The sequence below is a fragment of the Diadema antillarum genome, unplaced genomic scaffold (assembly GCF_040938485.1).
Source record: "Diadema antillarum isolate AM-2024a unplaced genomic scaffold, OU_Dant_1.0 seq00000689_RagTag, whole genome shotgun sequence".
Classification (NCBI taxonomy): Eukaryota; Metazoa; Echinodermata; class Echinoidea; order Diadematoida; family Diadematidae; genus Diadema; species Diadema antillarum.
Window position 1 is genome coordinate 828,606 of NW_027271594.1, and position 13,801 is coordinate 842,406.

Sequence of the window (13,801 nt, forward strand, 5' to 3'; positions counted from 1 at the left end):
GAAAGGCACACAATTATCCGAAGTCATCAGCTTCTACAGAGCCAATAATGACAGTCAGGGTTAGAGAAGAAAGAAGAGAGGAGAGAAAGGATAAAGGGCTTTATGATACCGATATCTTCAAGTTGCATTGCTGGAATTGCCGGAGTGGTATATGGACACAAATGTGGCTTGACAGCATGTTAATTTAATACATCAGTCCTGAAACCCTGACAGTGTGCTATTGAAATAATGTTTGAAGATACTTTTGAAGTATTTCTTTAAAAGCATAATTTGATAATTGTAGTAATGTTTGAAGATACTTTTGAAGTATTTCTTTAAAAGCATAATTTCATAATTGTTCAGAAGTGGTCATTCCAATAGGAGAGTCGAGATGATAAATTCAAGTGAAATTAATCACTAAGTCATCTAACAACTGCAATCCACCAAAAAAAGGCATTTGCCTATAAAAACAATGCCAGCCATGTCTCTAAAAAGATTTGGCCCAAATTCATGATGGTGGTTTAAATTGCGACAATGATTTTTGCTAATTTCTTCTGAGTACATGTAATTGTGCGTGACATATTGCATGTGCACACAGATAACCAATAACAATAGCGAGTTTATACACACATGTGAAGCGTATGCCTATTTGATGCTTATTTTAGTCCATGGACTAAATTTAAACCACCTTCATGAATACTACCAATAGAGTCTATGGCTCTAACACCCTTCTGATGTGTTTCAGTCAAAGATAATCAATCATGACACATAAACCATTTTGAATATTGCTGCTTATTTATCAGTACTATTTATCACAACCATTTTTGCCAAAATCAACATACCTTTACTCTGTTTTAACAGAGACATATTATATAAGAGCCACAGCACAAGAAATGAAGTGATGAACACCATTTTATATAATGACTTAATGCGCTATGACACACTGCAATTTCTTCAGTACTTACATGGAAACCCAGATTTACTAAGCTAAATCTTTCTTTTGAATGTTCTTGTGTAGAAACATTTATATACCTTACGATTGGTATGGATGAATTACAACATGTTACATACATGTATATGTAACTAAATTTACAAACAGTGAATTCCAAATATCTTACAAAGTAAAGCAGAAATAATTTCTATTTATCTATTTCAGCCTCATATCATCATTAGAATTAGAAATTTTGTTTATAAAAAAGTTGGTAAAGAATCGGGGAAAGTATCCAGAAACAAGACTAAAAATATCTTTCCAATTTGAAATAAAAACAACAAAGCAATCCAACAATGAAAGACAAGAAACCAAAGTCCCAACATGCAGTCAGCTTTCCAAGACGTCGCAAACAAGAGCATGCACTGCTAGACATCCAAATGCAGTGTCTCAACCCTGAGCATGTTACAGCTACGGCAACAACACCAACAAAAAGTTTACTCTGCATACAATCAGGGAGAATGAAACTAACAATCATGCAGAGAGTCAAATATTGCAGAAAAAGTAACAGTGCAAGTATGAGTTGCAATAAATCAACATCTCTTGAGAGAAAAGTCCGATACATTGTAGGGCTAACGACTGACATACAATTGTACATGTACATGCAACCCACTAGGAAACAATAAATAAGGAAAAAGAGATTGAGGTGCAATCTATGTTATGTGCTTGTTGCTGATTTTAAACTACATATTTAGATATGATTATTTTTTTAATATTAAGATCACCTAGTTTAAAAACACCTGTAAAGGTCTTTAGAAGAAATAGCTTTGCTAGGATATTTAACCCTTTGTGCACTCTGAGAGTGGATTGGCATTGAAAACCCATAGCATTGTACACACTGTCTAAAGTCCCTGGCACAAAAAGGGTTAAGTGATAACTTTTCAGATAGATACATACATTAATAGCACTCAAAATCTTATCATAAAATATCTAACCTTTACTAAATGAGAAAAAAAAAACTCTTAATCCTAGAGGAACAGACAGGATGCTTATGCATTTCAAGAATATGTATGAAACTTCAAAGATTGCTTTCATATCTAACTATTAAGACATGTGCATGTATTTTGATCTGAATATTGACAAATGTGTGATAATACTGTCAGTCATCTTCCCACAAATATTTACAGTATATGGAAGGGCTGGGAAAGAGAGTTAGGGCTACTTCCATTGTGCAAAAAGGCACTGAAACTCAAAATACAGTGTGGGATACTAATTTACGTGCTCATATCTAACTAAGATATGAAGTCACAATTTAGACAAAGTGCACTGCATGTACATTTTTTTATGCATACTCTTTAATTGATGAAGTCAATATAGGGATGCAGTGCCTACAATACATGTGGCTACATCAAAGACGTACAATGTACTATTTCATGGTTCAAAAAGCTGTCACATACTGTATATGCCAACTAGAGTGCAAGTTACATTGTAGATGTCATAGTGGAAAGCAAGATATATTCCTGGCATGAAATTTTCGCAAATTGCCACTGGCATTCAATGCATATAGTGTAGACAAGAACTTTCCTGCGCATTTTAATTTTCGCACATCTTGGCTCTCGCAAAATTCACAAAAATAAAATGCATGTGAACATTTTGGGTCTTACAGTGAAGAGTAGAGCCGCTGATATTGCCCTTTTGAGAATTTGTACATGACAATGAAGCATTTGTGTGTGTTTTCAGTCTGTGATCTCACATTCATGTTTACACAATCTAAAATTTGTATAATGCCGTCTAGCTGCGCATATGCATTTTCCTAAAACACACACTTGGTTTTCATATTCATTGAACAGATTAATGGTTTTTTTTGCGAAAGATATGGTAAATGACAGAAAACTTGAGAGACAGAGGAGGCATATCATTTGAAGAGCAAGAAGGAGGCTCACTGGAACGCATGTCTGTGAAATGAAATGAATGCCATATTTCTGCTTCTAAAGCATAGAAATACTTCAACACTGAGAAATGTCGGTAAATTGATTTTGCTCTGAAGAAACAGGAACATCTACCTCAACCATCTCCTAGAGCACCTAAGGAACAAATGCATTTCTAGGCCTTGTACACATCACACTGATGAATTCTATGGAAGACATTTCACTACACTCAGTCTCTGGGAATGAAATGTTCTGATTTCATTGTTGTTGTTGTTGTTGCTGTTTTTCACTTTGCAAATAAAATCAAAGCACACAAAATCTGACCCCTTCCCCCAGCCCTACCCACACAATCATTGCATCATGCTACATGTCAACTAATGTGTTTGAAATAACAGCACATAGTACATACGCTGTACATCCTTTCTAGCCTTGCCTATTTATCTTCAGACATTTTTATCAACTGGCATGATTTAGATCTGATTTGTGAGTATCTTATTTGATTCTTTTACTGACTAAAATGTAGCTTGACTAGTCTCTGCAGCAACAATGATTTCCCTGAATGAAGAACAGTCACTTTATAATTCTACATCATGTTCTATTATTTCTTACATGTATTTCTTTCATACTGTATCAAATGTGTTGCAAATTGTACTTCAACCACATTTCTAGCAAGGTATTCTACAGTAAAAAACTAACTACTGTACTAATAAGAAAAATCAGCAACAGAACAGTGCAGAGACAAATGAAACAGATTGCTTGTCATGTGAACCTTTCTACATGTAACTTACGTTAAGCATTCATACTATTTCTACGCCATACAATTCACAACACTACTTTTAAAAAATCAAATCATGTCTGATTTTGCTAATCATGACTACTCTACCCTGCAATTTACAAACACATCCACCAAAAATACCTACCTATTGTCTCAGTGTTAGTTGCAGTGTGCATTTCACCTGTTTCTACTTGTGCTGTATAAGTGGAGGTGATGTTTTGTAGACGGTAAATGCTCAACGTGCGAGGTCATATCATTATCTTCTTGAAAAAGAACACATTTTACATTACAAGCACTGAAAGATGTGATTGAATGGAGCCGACAAACCCAGTAGGCTCAGGCCACTTATTGCATCTGCCGAAATATTATTCTTGGAAGTTCACTTTGTATTTTGTCTACTTTCAGTGTCCCCAATAAGAAACTGTACTAGCTAGACAGGGCAAACATACCTGGCTAGCCTTACAGACATCACCAGTAACCCCCATAAATTTTAGCATGCATGCTGGAAGACGGGTTTTATAATCATTGAACTGCCCACAGGAGCAAAGAAGGTGAATCAATGTGTACATGGGAGAAAAAACAAAACATCTCCAAAACCACACAATATATTCATTGATTATACCAAGTTTACTTTACTCTTCCATGACAGAATCTTTACTCTTCCATGACAGAATTTTAGCAACCAATTCCAAGTTCCATAATACAGACAAAGTTAATCTTACGAAAGAAGGCGCATAATAAAATCCAACAGTTGATTAATCTTAACAGATTATAATAAATACTGTGGTCCATTTTCACTGCTGTGAATTTACTGTAAAGAAGAATAACAGTGTTAGGCAAAATGATTATATATTAATATCAATAACAAAATGTTATATAAAGGGGACAACAGAAATTTGTGCATACAAACAATACAAAAATATGCTTGGTTACATAAAAACAGGCCTTCACAACGTAAAGTACTTTGGGCAGAAAATAAAACACTGCACACGAGAGGTAAGTGTGGGTAGTGATACGTGACTTGAGATCCCCACTGCCTTGTGCAGGGTTGAACAAACTTTGGGGAGGGTGAAGGGGAAGGGGGGGGGGGAGGAGGAACAAAAAGTGATTGTTAGGCCAACAAAAACTCGGTCAGAGTACCAACAAACTTACTCGACTTGGACCCAGAATCTCCTGTGTGATCAAAAAGGGAAGATTCACATCACGGCAAAGAAAGAAAGAAGGAAAAAAGAATTGCAGAGGAATCAAGAGTCACACAAGAGAGGGACAATAAGGAATAACTCAGACAGTTTTAATGTGGCAAGTTCTCTCCATCCAAACAAAACTACGAAACTCTCGCACGCTTCCTGCACAAATTAATGCAGAGTTATAGCATTTTATGGAAATGCAAATAAGATTTTGTCAGTTATATTTCTGTTACTTCAGGTAGTGGAATACACACACCCTTGTGAGTGGATAAACTTATTCAAAGTAAATATTTCAAGAGGGTGGAAAGGTTCCACATTGTCATTTTCCCCCTCTATTTTGATTTCTTGAACATGCTCTTCAAAATTTTTGGTCATCTCTTATTTAAACAGAGAGGACATTATAAGGTATCTCAGCCTCTTTCCGTAACCGACACTCATGATATGCATTTTTTTTTTCTCTCTCTCTCTCTTGTCCAGTACATTCTCGTGAGGATTCATATACTCTCGGCTTATACATTGTGCAGTAAAATATTCATGAATCATACATAGGAGAAAAATACAGGAAAGAGTATGGAGAAAATGCTCTAAGAGATGATATATATCAGCACAGAGCTGAAAGGCACAAACTGCAAAGCAAAAGGAACACTTGAGCTCATCACCACAACTCCACCACCAACACAAACATGAGGGCAAGGCCCATTTTGTGTCACAAGGAGGTTACCACACTTCCATCACAAGAGGTGACATGGGTGATGAATTGCAATCCCCCTTTTTTTAAATAAACAAAAAAAAAATACACTTCGATATCACAGTGAAAACCGACAGAGTACATGGTAATTTGCTTCAGAAATGACTAGTAAGTTGTTCACGACACATACACAGTTCACACACAGTCATTCCCTCCTACTTGTGCTTCACTGAATGAGACACATACATTCTAAGTGGTTGAAACAAAAGGCTGTTAAACCCCCCCCCTTTTTTTTTTTGCTTTGAAAACATTGCAAATGATGGTGTACTTGCAAAGCTCCAAGAGAAGTGTTATGATTTATACTCTTTCTTTTTTTTCTGCATACATCTTCTTTGATATGCATTATCAATCCTAGAACACCCAGGAGCTAGCCTGCCAAGGTTGATGCAAAAATGTCTTCAAATTTCTACCTCCTGGATCCTCTATGGTAGGGTTTATAAAATCTCCCTCCATCCCCCGCCCTCAGGCTTTTGGCAGATGAACTAGAAAATCCATTGATATGTCTTTTTGAGGGGTAAGAACTGAAATTTTGAAAGAACTTTAATACAATGAAAAAGGGCTTTGAATCATATACCTCACAATGGTGCTACTGAGAAAGAGAGAGGGATAGGAAGAATGGGATATTGGTTTGACATTGGGGCTCAGCGCTACCATGCACACTCCTTGCCTACATATTCACAGAGTGTGCATCACAAAGAGAAGTGAACAGATTCATTATCATTATCTCCTTTACCAATAACAACAAATACTGCAAAATCATACAGAACCCCAGCACACAGCTCACACCTTTTCAAAACAACAACAAAATACTTTGCACGATAGAATATAATCAACACATGTACACTGAAAATATACACCATGATGCATTTCAGTGACAGTGAAAACCAAGCTTTAACTGCAATTTGAGATACATGTGTAGTGACATCAAAAGAAAATGTGCAATCAACTTCACAAATCAAAATTTGATAGAGGGTCCAAGAGAAGGTCGAGATTGCAAAGGGATGGTCTGAGAGAACTCACTCGATTTCCACTTGGTGGGGCTCTTGATACCAGAGCTGGAGGAGGTAGACTGGCGGCCGGACACCATGGAGGCCTCCTCGTTGGGGGGCAGGGGGAGGGTCTTCTCGTGGTAGCTGCCCAGGGGCTTGTTCTTGCCCAGCAACGCCATCACCATCTCCATCACCTGCAGCACGATGGGCGGCGGGTTGGTGTAGGAGCGCAGCCTCTCGATGCACGGCCGGTCCACCTTCTCGCGCCAGTGAATCACCTGTGCAGGGACGGGTGTACAAGCAAGTCGCCAGGTGAGTGCAAAGAAGTCATTGGCAGCGTGGAAGTTTTCTATCCAAACAACTGAAATCTTATACTGCTTAAAGGCGACCTGCATTTTATAATGACCTTTAATACCGTAACTCCCTCAAAGTGGGTAATACGTAATGGGAAACTCCCGCTAATTTGGTAGAAACTAGTTAAACATATTCAATGATTATGGCAGAATTTTTAACCCTTTAAGTGCTCTGGTTAACTGAGTACCAGAATTTTTCCTTCACTGGCCTTCTGCAGCTACATGTAAGTAGAGAGTATTGTTGTGGTATCAAAATCTGGTCGCTGGTGGGTTTTTTTTTAAATCTTTCAAAAAAAGTAGAAATAAGTGTATGCTTATGATGTAACTGGGGAGGATTTAATATTGCTAATTCAAATAAAACAGACAACACATGGTAAACCATTCACACAAAGAATCAGAGTGAAACATTGGCAATCATATAACTACAACAGTACGATGATCAAAGCTATAAAGTCATATCTACTGTCACTAAAACGGTGATTTAGTCGGCTGAAACGGATTGTGAGGACTACTCTTGAGGTCCATAAGATCTGGTCTAGTCTTGTACCTGGTCGTGGATCTTCTGCAGCGTGGCTCGACACTCTTCCACCTTCTTCCTGGCTACGGCCAAGTCTTCCTCAATGGCCACCTTCCTGGACTTGAGGTTCTCCTCCCTCATACGGTCAAACTCCCGGTCGTACTCGTCCCTCTCTTCTGCAGACGGGATGCAAAAGAGTTGGGAATGATTTGTCCCATTCCAATTCGTATCAGATCAAATCAAATTGAATCAAACTAATGCATTCCACAAATGTAACTGTCCTTATACAACGTAATTGTGGCGGTTCTGTCTCCAAAGACAGGTTCTTTAGAGACTTTGATGTAATTTGCATGTCATACACAACTTTTTGAGTGTTGTTACCATCATTATCATCAACTAATTTGCATCAAGTAGTCAATATGAGGAACAATTCCTGGTGCGATTGCAAAGCCCAATTTTTCAGTGGCAGTCTCCACAATGTATTTTGTGAAGGCAAAGATTGGGCTTTGCAGACAACCACATACACAATGCAAGGAACCACATACGTTTGCTGGATTTGGTGATTTTCTTCAGTACAATACTTGTATCAGCCACCTAAATCAAAAATATGGATTCACATGACGTTCTGATTATACAAACAAATACATAACCACTTGAAAAAAATCTTCATGTTCATCCAATGCATACCCTATTTGTTTTTGAGTTTTTGATAAAAACAATGGTGATGAAGATGTTGTTAGTAGTTGCCCTCACCATCGACCAGAAGTTGGTACAGGTACACAAATACTTGAAAAAAAAAAAATCTTTACGTTCATCCAATGCATGCTCCATTTTTTTTTCTCAAATAAAAACAATGGTGATGAAGATGCTGTCATTAGTTGCCCTCACCATCGACCAGGAGCTGGTCCTCGACCTCCTCGTCGCTCTCCACCTCGTTCATGGTGAGGAAGGCGCTGAGGCTGTTGCTTGCCTCTGTGTACTGGGCCTTGGTCTTCTCCAGGATGGTGGCTCGCTCGGTCAGCTCCTCCAGGAGGCTGGCCGTGCGGCGGCTCGCCTCCTCGTACATGGTGTGCAGCCGCCGGATGTCCAGCCGCTTGTTCTTGCAGTCGCTGTAGGTGCGCGACAGGCAGCTCAGCGCTTTTCTGTGGTACAAAAGAAGCAAATAAACAAAAATGATGCGTTGGGAATTCAAAATGGGCATATTTTTATTAATTTGAGCCAAACATTACATCATGTTGGCTGATGATACTGTTTTTAGTTGCTACGGGAAGCAAGACAGACATTGCAGTTCCTTTCTACACTTCTACGGGACTGACGAGACTTTGAAGAAGATGGATGCTATTACTCTCCTGATTTCATCCATTATGGTCGTGTGACATGCAGTATAGAAATTTCCTGACACAGCACAGAGCTGATCAACAGCATCATGTTCTGGAGGAACTGTGGGTCACATTTTTGGCAAAAAATAAATAGGGTTTTTGTCATAAGTGGACTGCCTTCGGAGAAAAAAAAAAGAAGAAAACCCCCTGAAAATATGTACAAGCGTGATGTCACAGAGGCCAGCAATTACAACCAAAACCATCTAGACCGGAAAATATTGCATGCCTGCAATATGTATATCTAATGTTTTCAGGGGACATTTATAAATATGGTGGTGACACTGTGTTTTAGCAGTATTCTTGAAATATGTAGAAATTGCAGTTTTTCATTTCCATATAAATGAAAAATGATTAAAGAAAATGGGATTCCAATGAGATTCCAATGGAATCTCACTTTCTTTGCTAATTTTTTTTTTAACATTTGATATGTTTCTGGTCAGTTTCCCTTTGTTTGAATTGTTCACTTTCACTTTTAGTGCATGTCACCGATAAAAGGCATCTAGTAGCAAGGTATGACGTTTGTGCTTATCTATAAATGATGAATATCTTTCATAAACACATTGTCTTGTATTGATTTTAAGGGTCTGCACTGCCTCGACTTGACAGCTTACTTGAGTCTGCCCACTTTGGCCGTGTTATCTTTGCTCTTGGTGGTGTAGATGTGCCGGAAGCAGTCCATGAATCGGCGGAATGTCCTTGGCCCGACAAAGAGCTCTTGCTTTCCTGGGTTGTTCTCTCGGTAGTGTCGTTGCTGTAGCAGGGAGGAAGGAGGAGGGAGGAGGAAGGGGGTGAGAGAGATTGAGAAAGGGAAAGATGAGAGATGTTTCCATAGAAACAAATGTTTGTTTGTTTGTTTCTTTGTTCAGCTTGTTCACTTTTCTACTTCAATCAAAAAAACGTAGTGAGCAAACTCACTCGAAATGTGGCACACAAAGAATGATATGATCATATGAAACAAAGAATGATATGATGGTCGGATTGTTGTTGTTTATGGGAAAACAAAATATGAATGGCGCCCAATTGAAAAAGATTTTCTCCACACAGTACTGATATCAAATCAAGCGATTTTATAAACAGATAGATCAAAAAATTATTATTATCTAAACATGTACTAATAACAAATGTCTCCACAAGGAAGCTCATACTGATAAATGTCTCCATAGGGGAGCTCATAGAGGGAAAAAAATGTAACCACATGGGAGCTCATATAACATAATAAATGCCACAATGAAACACATGGGAGCTCATAGGAGCTCCACTAGGTGGATTACCAATTGCTGAATATCATCAAAATGTCTAATATACAGTATATTCTTCCACATGGGTTCCCTATGTCACAGTGCGACGTTCACATAAAGCCGTACCTTGATGCGCTCCTTCATGGTCAGCTTGGTGTAGGGCAGGTTGTCCACTTTTTGCGTCTGCACCTTGACCAGCTCCTTCTTGCCGTGCAGCTTGAGGGTGGTCAGCTTGACCTTCTCCTCCACGCTGCCCGCCCAGGGAATCTGGTTGCAGTCCCGCAGGATGAAGCTGTGGATGTTGGACAGGCAGGATACCAGGTTCTCTCTGTGGGGCAAATTGTTGGTGGGGGGGGGGGGGGGGGAGGAAAGGAAATGGGTAAATTTCATATGCATGTATTTATTCTTTTTATGTATTTTTTTTAATGAAGATTCAAAATCTTAGCACCATCAGGGAAGTAAAAGGGTGATAATTACCTCCAAGAGCAAATGCCATTCTGATTTAGAAAAAAAAATCATCAACTCTGATCTTGTGCTATAGCTCCAAGAATTTAATTAGATATTACCAGTTATGGGAAGTTGCATCATTTAAAACCTCTTTGTTTGACCTACTACATTAGCAACTCCACAAAGAACAAAAATATTGAGACCGTTTTTCTTATCCATACATGTACTTGAGAACAAAAGAAAAACAAGAAATTATGCCCAATTTCAATCATGCCAGTAGTAGGGGAGTTGGGGTTATATCACATGTGCTGTAGTAAGTAAAGCCCACAAATGGAAAGATTAACAATATCTTAAAAGGTACGCTTATGCACAAAGCAGCCTAAAAAAACATTACAATTTTTTCCGTCAGACATGAAGTGACAAAGGAGCGAAACATCTAAACTCAAATGCAGCACTTCCCCAATTTGCTGCATATACAGAGAATTTACCTCTAATACTGCAATGAGAGCTAAATATCAATCTTCAAAAAGAGAACTCAAATGACAATCAAAGTATCTGAGCAGGCCATGAATTTGTTGCAATGAACATTGGCAAAGATACTTATATAACCTTCTTGATCGTATACTGAATACACCATATATTTCACAGAGTTTTTATTTTCACAAATTCTGCAAGCTGGGTGCTATTAACAAATTTAACAACATGAGAAAATATTAAGTCTGTTTCCAACATGAATGTGACTCGGTACACAGTCCATGAACAAGGTGCATGATAATCAGTTCAGAGGGCCTCAGTCTTGGGACGACTACAGTATAAATGGATGTGTACACTTCTTCCTGAAAATGACTGAATGATATAGGTTCCTCCATCCACTGCTTTGCTCCACAATCACGAATTCAACAACTCACAAAATTTGTGGCAAGTCTTGATTTGCAAAATATTAGACTTGCTGAATATGTATGCTGTATACATAATATGCAAAACCCATTCTCTTCTGGTCTAGTGGAAGGAAAGAGTTGGCTGTAGTTTATCTCTGTTTGTATTCACAGGAGAAATATTTTGAGCATCTCAACAAGACCAAACTCACCTCATCTCAATGGAGCTGTCGATGGCAACGTAGTGCTTCATGATGTAGTACCCCGCTTCACCTGTGAGGGCGCTCTGCGACCAGTCACAGATCCAATTCATCTGCATCCCACTCAGCAGACCAGGGTATTGACTGAGTATAGAAGGAGAATGTTTGATGTTACCTTTACTTTCCACTCTCCATGTTTGTCAGATACATAATGCAAAAACATTCTATACAGAGAAGTGATCAACAATGTCAATGTAATGGTCCAATCAGAAATTTTACTGATTAGTGTTTTTGTTTTTGTTTGTTGCTGTTGTTGTAATCATAAACCACTAGAGTCATTCTAGCACTGCTCAATTAACTCTATTGGTTTCATGTTGTACATTACGTGTTAGTTTACATCATATGTATAACTTGTCAATATCATACCTGTGGTCACACAAACAAAACTGTCTGTTAGTGCCCAATGTTTGTTTGTTTGTTCATATGTTTGTTTTTAACACAGGAATCCTTTCTGTCATGTAGTAACTACTCAGAACTGTAAATAACATGTGACATATTGTGCATTACATTGAATATCACTGTCATTTTTTTTTTTCAGCTGACAAACTTCCCCCAGCTCTCTTGGCAGAACTTTGCTGAAGTGTTCATTCACATGACTGTCTAGCTCTAGTAACATTTTCCAGCCCCGGCAAAGAAATACTTCAACTGACCTCGGAGCAATTTTCAACAGCTTGTGCGTCGGCGGCAGGCACAGGATGATATGCAAATTAGTCTTGACCCTTGACACAAAGAACTTCATTGGATCCACGATGACATTGGGGAAGTGCCTCTTCATGGCCGGAGTCAGTGCCTGGGGGAAGAAATTTATAACCACTGTTCAGTCTTGAAGCTACAATGAATACAGTCCTACATGAACCAGTCAAAAACTTTTTTGAGAATCACTTCAGGCAGGATGAAAAACAAAAGCTCAACATCACAATGAGGTTAAAGAAATCAGGGCTCCGTTTCATAAAACTTGTTATCACTAACAAGCTGTGATAGTTGTGACAAGCTACTGAAATCCTTGCATCTGATTGGCTAAGAGCAAATCTGTCATAGAAAAGTGGCAGTTGTCATTGATAGCAAGTTTCATGAAACGGGGCCCAGGACTATCTACATCATAATATGAACTTGATCGTATTCGGAGCACTGTAAAAATGGAAATTTTCACACTCAGTCGGGTGAAAAATGTTTGTATGTTTTTGATTCTATGAAATCAAAGTGATACGATATTATTACAAATTACAGACAAAATATTTGTGTGTATTTATCTTTGCGGTAGTTTCATGTTGCGAGGAATGTGCACAAGATTTCCACAATAGTAATACCCTTCTGGTATTATTTGTGTGCTTTAATATTTTTGTGCTGGTTTTATGTCACGTGGAATGTGCCAAAAATCTCCAGAATGTCAAAATTTCCACTTTAACAGCAATACCGTTTGGGGGATCATTGACAAGCTGCATGTATGGGAGGACCTCATAAAAGTCTCTATTGACCCTCTACAACAGGTGGTGTGACCATTAGTGAATTGAAAAATGTATTCCATGGCTACAAAAGCTCAACACAGTCTACAGAAACTCTATAAGTATGATTCTTCAGAGGGTATTAGTTTGAGGTAAAGGCCTGGAACAATATGTGGCCCCTCTCACTCAAGATTACATCAGAGGAAAATATTGAAGCATTCTTGTCATCAATCACCTGTAGGAGACCATCCAGCTCATCATTGGAGAAGAGAGGAGGGTATTCCCCACAAATCAGGATACTATTTATAGCATCCAGGTAGACATCCTCTTTCAGATCCTGGCCCTGGAGGGGAAAAAAAAAGAGAGAAATTTGATAGGTAAATACAAAATTGTAGATTTGATTCATTTGTTAAGAGAACTTCACTGTTTGTTTTATTGTTATAAGTTAAAAACACTTTTGAGTTCAGTTATCCTCCTTGATACATATTACATATATTTTACAAAGAAAACAAAAACATCATGATCCATATTAACATTTTTTAATAGATTCTTCACAAAGACCAACAGATTCATATCATGCATGACAAAATCATGCATGGGAAGATTCCATCTCTTTAAACTGGTCTTTAGTGGCCCATCTCCAATACTGAATTATCATAAGCTGAAAGGGAAGGGGGTGGGGGGGGGGAGGGGATTAGAAAGTGAAGAGCAGGTGGAGCTAATCTGTGTACAGTCACAACTTTGCTGCATCTGTTT

General features: G+C 38.3%; 1 protein-coding gene across 1 annotated transcript in view; it reads right to left on the reverse strand.

Moving 5' to 3' along the window:
• LOC139737329 (dynein axonemal heavy chain 5-like) overlaps nucleotides 1-13,801 on the reverse strand; it is a 99,702-nt gene that overhangs the window by 44,663 nt on the left and 41,238 nt on the right. The window contains exons 42-50 of the mRNA XM_071648002.1: nucleotides 13,281-13,388; nucleotides 12,254-12,393; nucleotides 11,556-11,687; nucleotides 10,148-10,349; nucleotides 9,395-9,534; nucleotides 8,293-8,546; nucleotides 7,435-7,580; nucleotides 6,566-6,812; nucleotides 4,763-4,783 (exon numbers count right to left, since the gene is read on the reverse strand). Coding sequence (XP_071504103.1) covers nucleotides 4,763-4,783; nucleotides 6,566-6,812; nucleotides 7,435-7,580; nucleotides 8,293-8,546; nucleotides 9,395-9,534; nucleotides 10,148-10,349; nucleotides 11,556-11,687; nucleotides 12,254-12,393; nucleotides 13,281-13,388 — 1,390 coding nt within the window. The remainder of the gene's footprint in view (nucleotides 1-4,762; nucleotides 4,784-6,565; nucleotides 6,813-7,434; nucleotides 7,581-8,292; nucleotides 8,547-9,394; nucleotides 9,535-10,147; nucleotides 10,350-11,555; nucleotides 11,688-12,253; nucleotides 12,394-13,280; nucleotides 13,389-13,801) is intronic.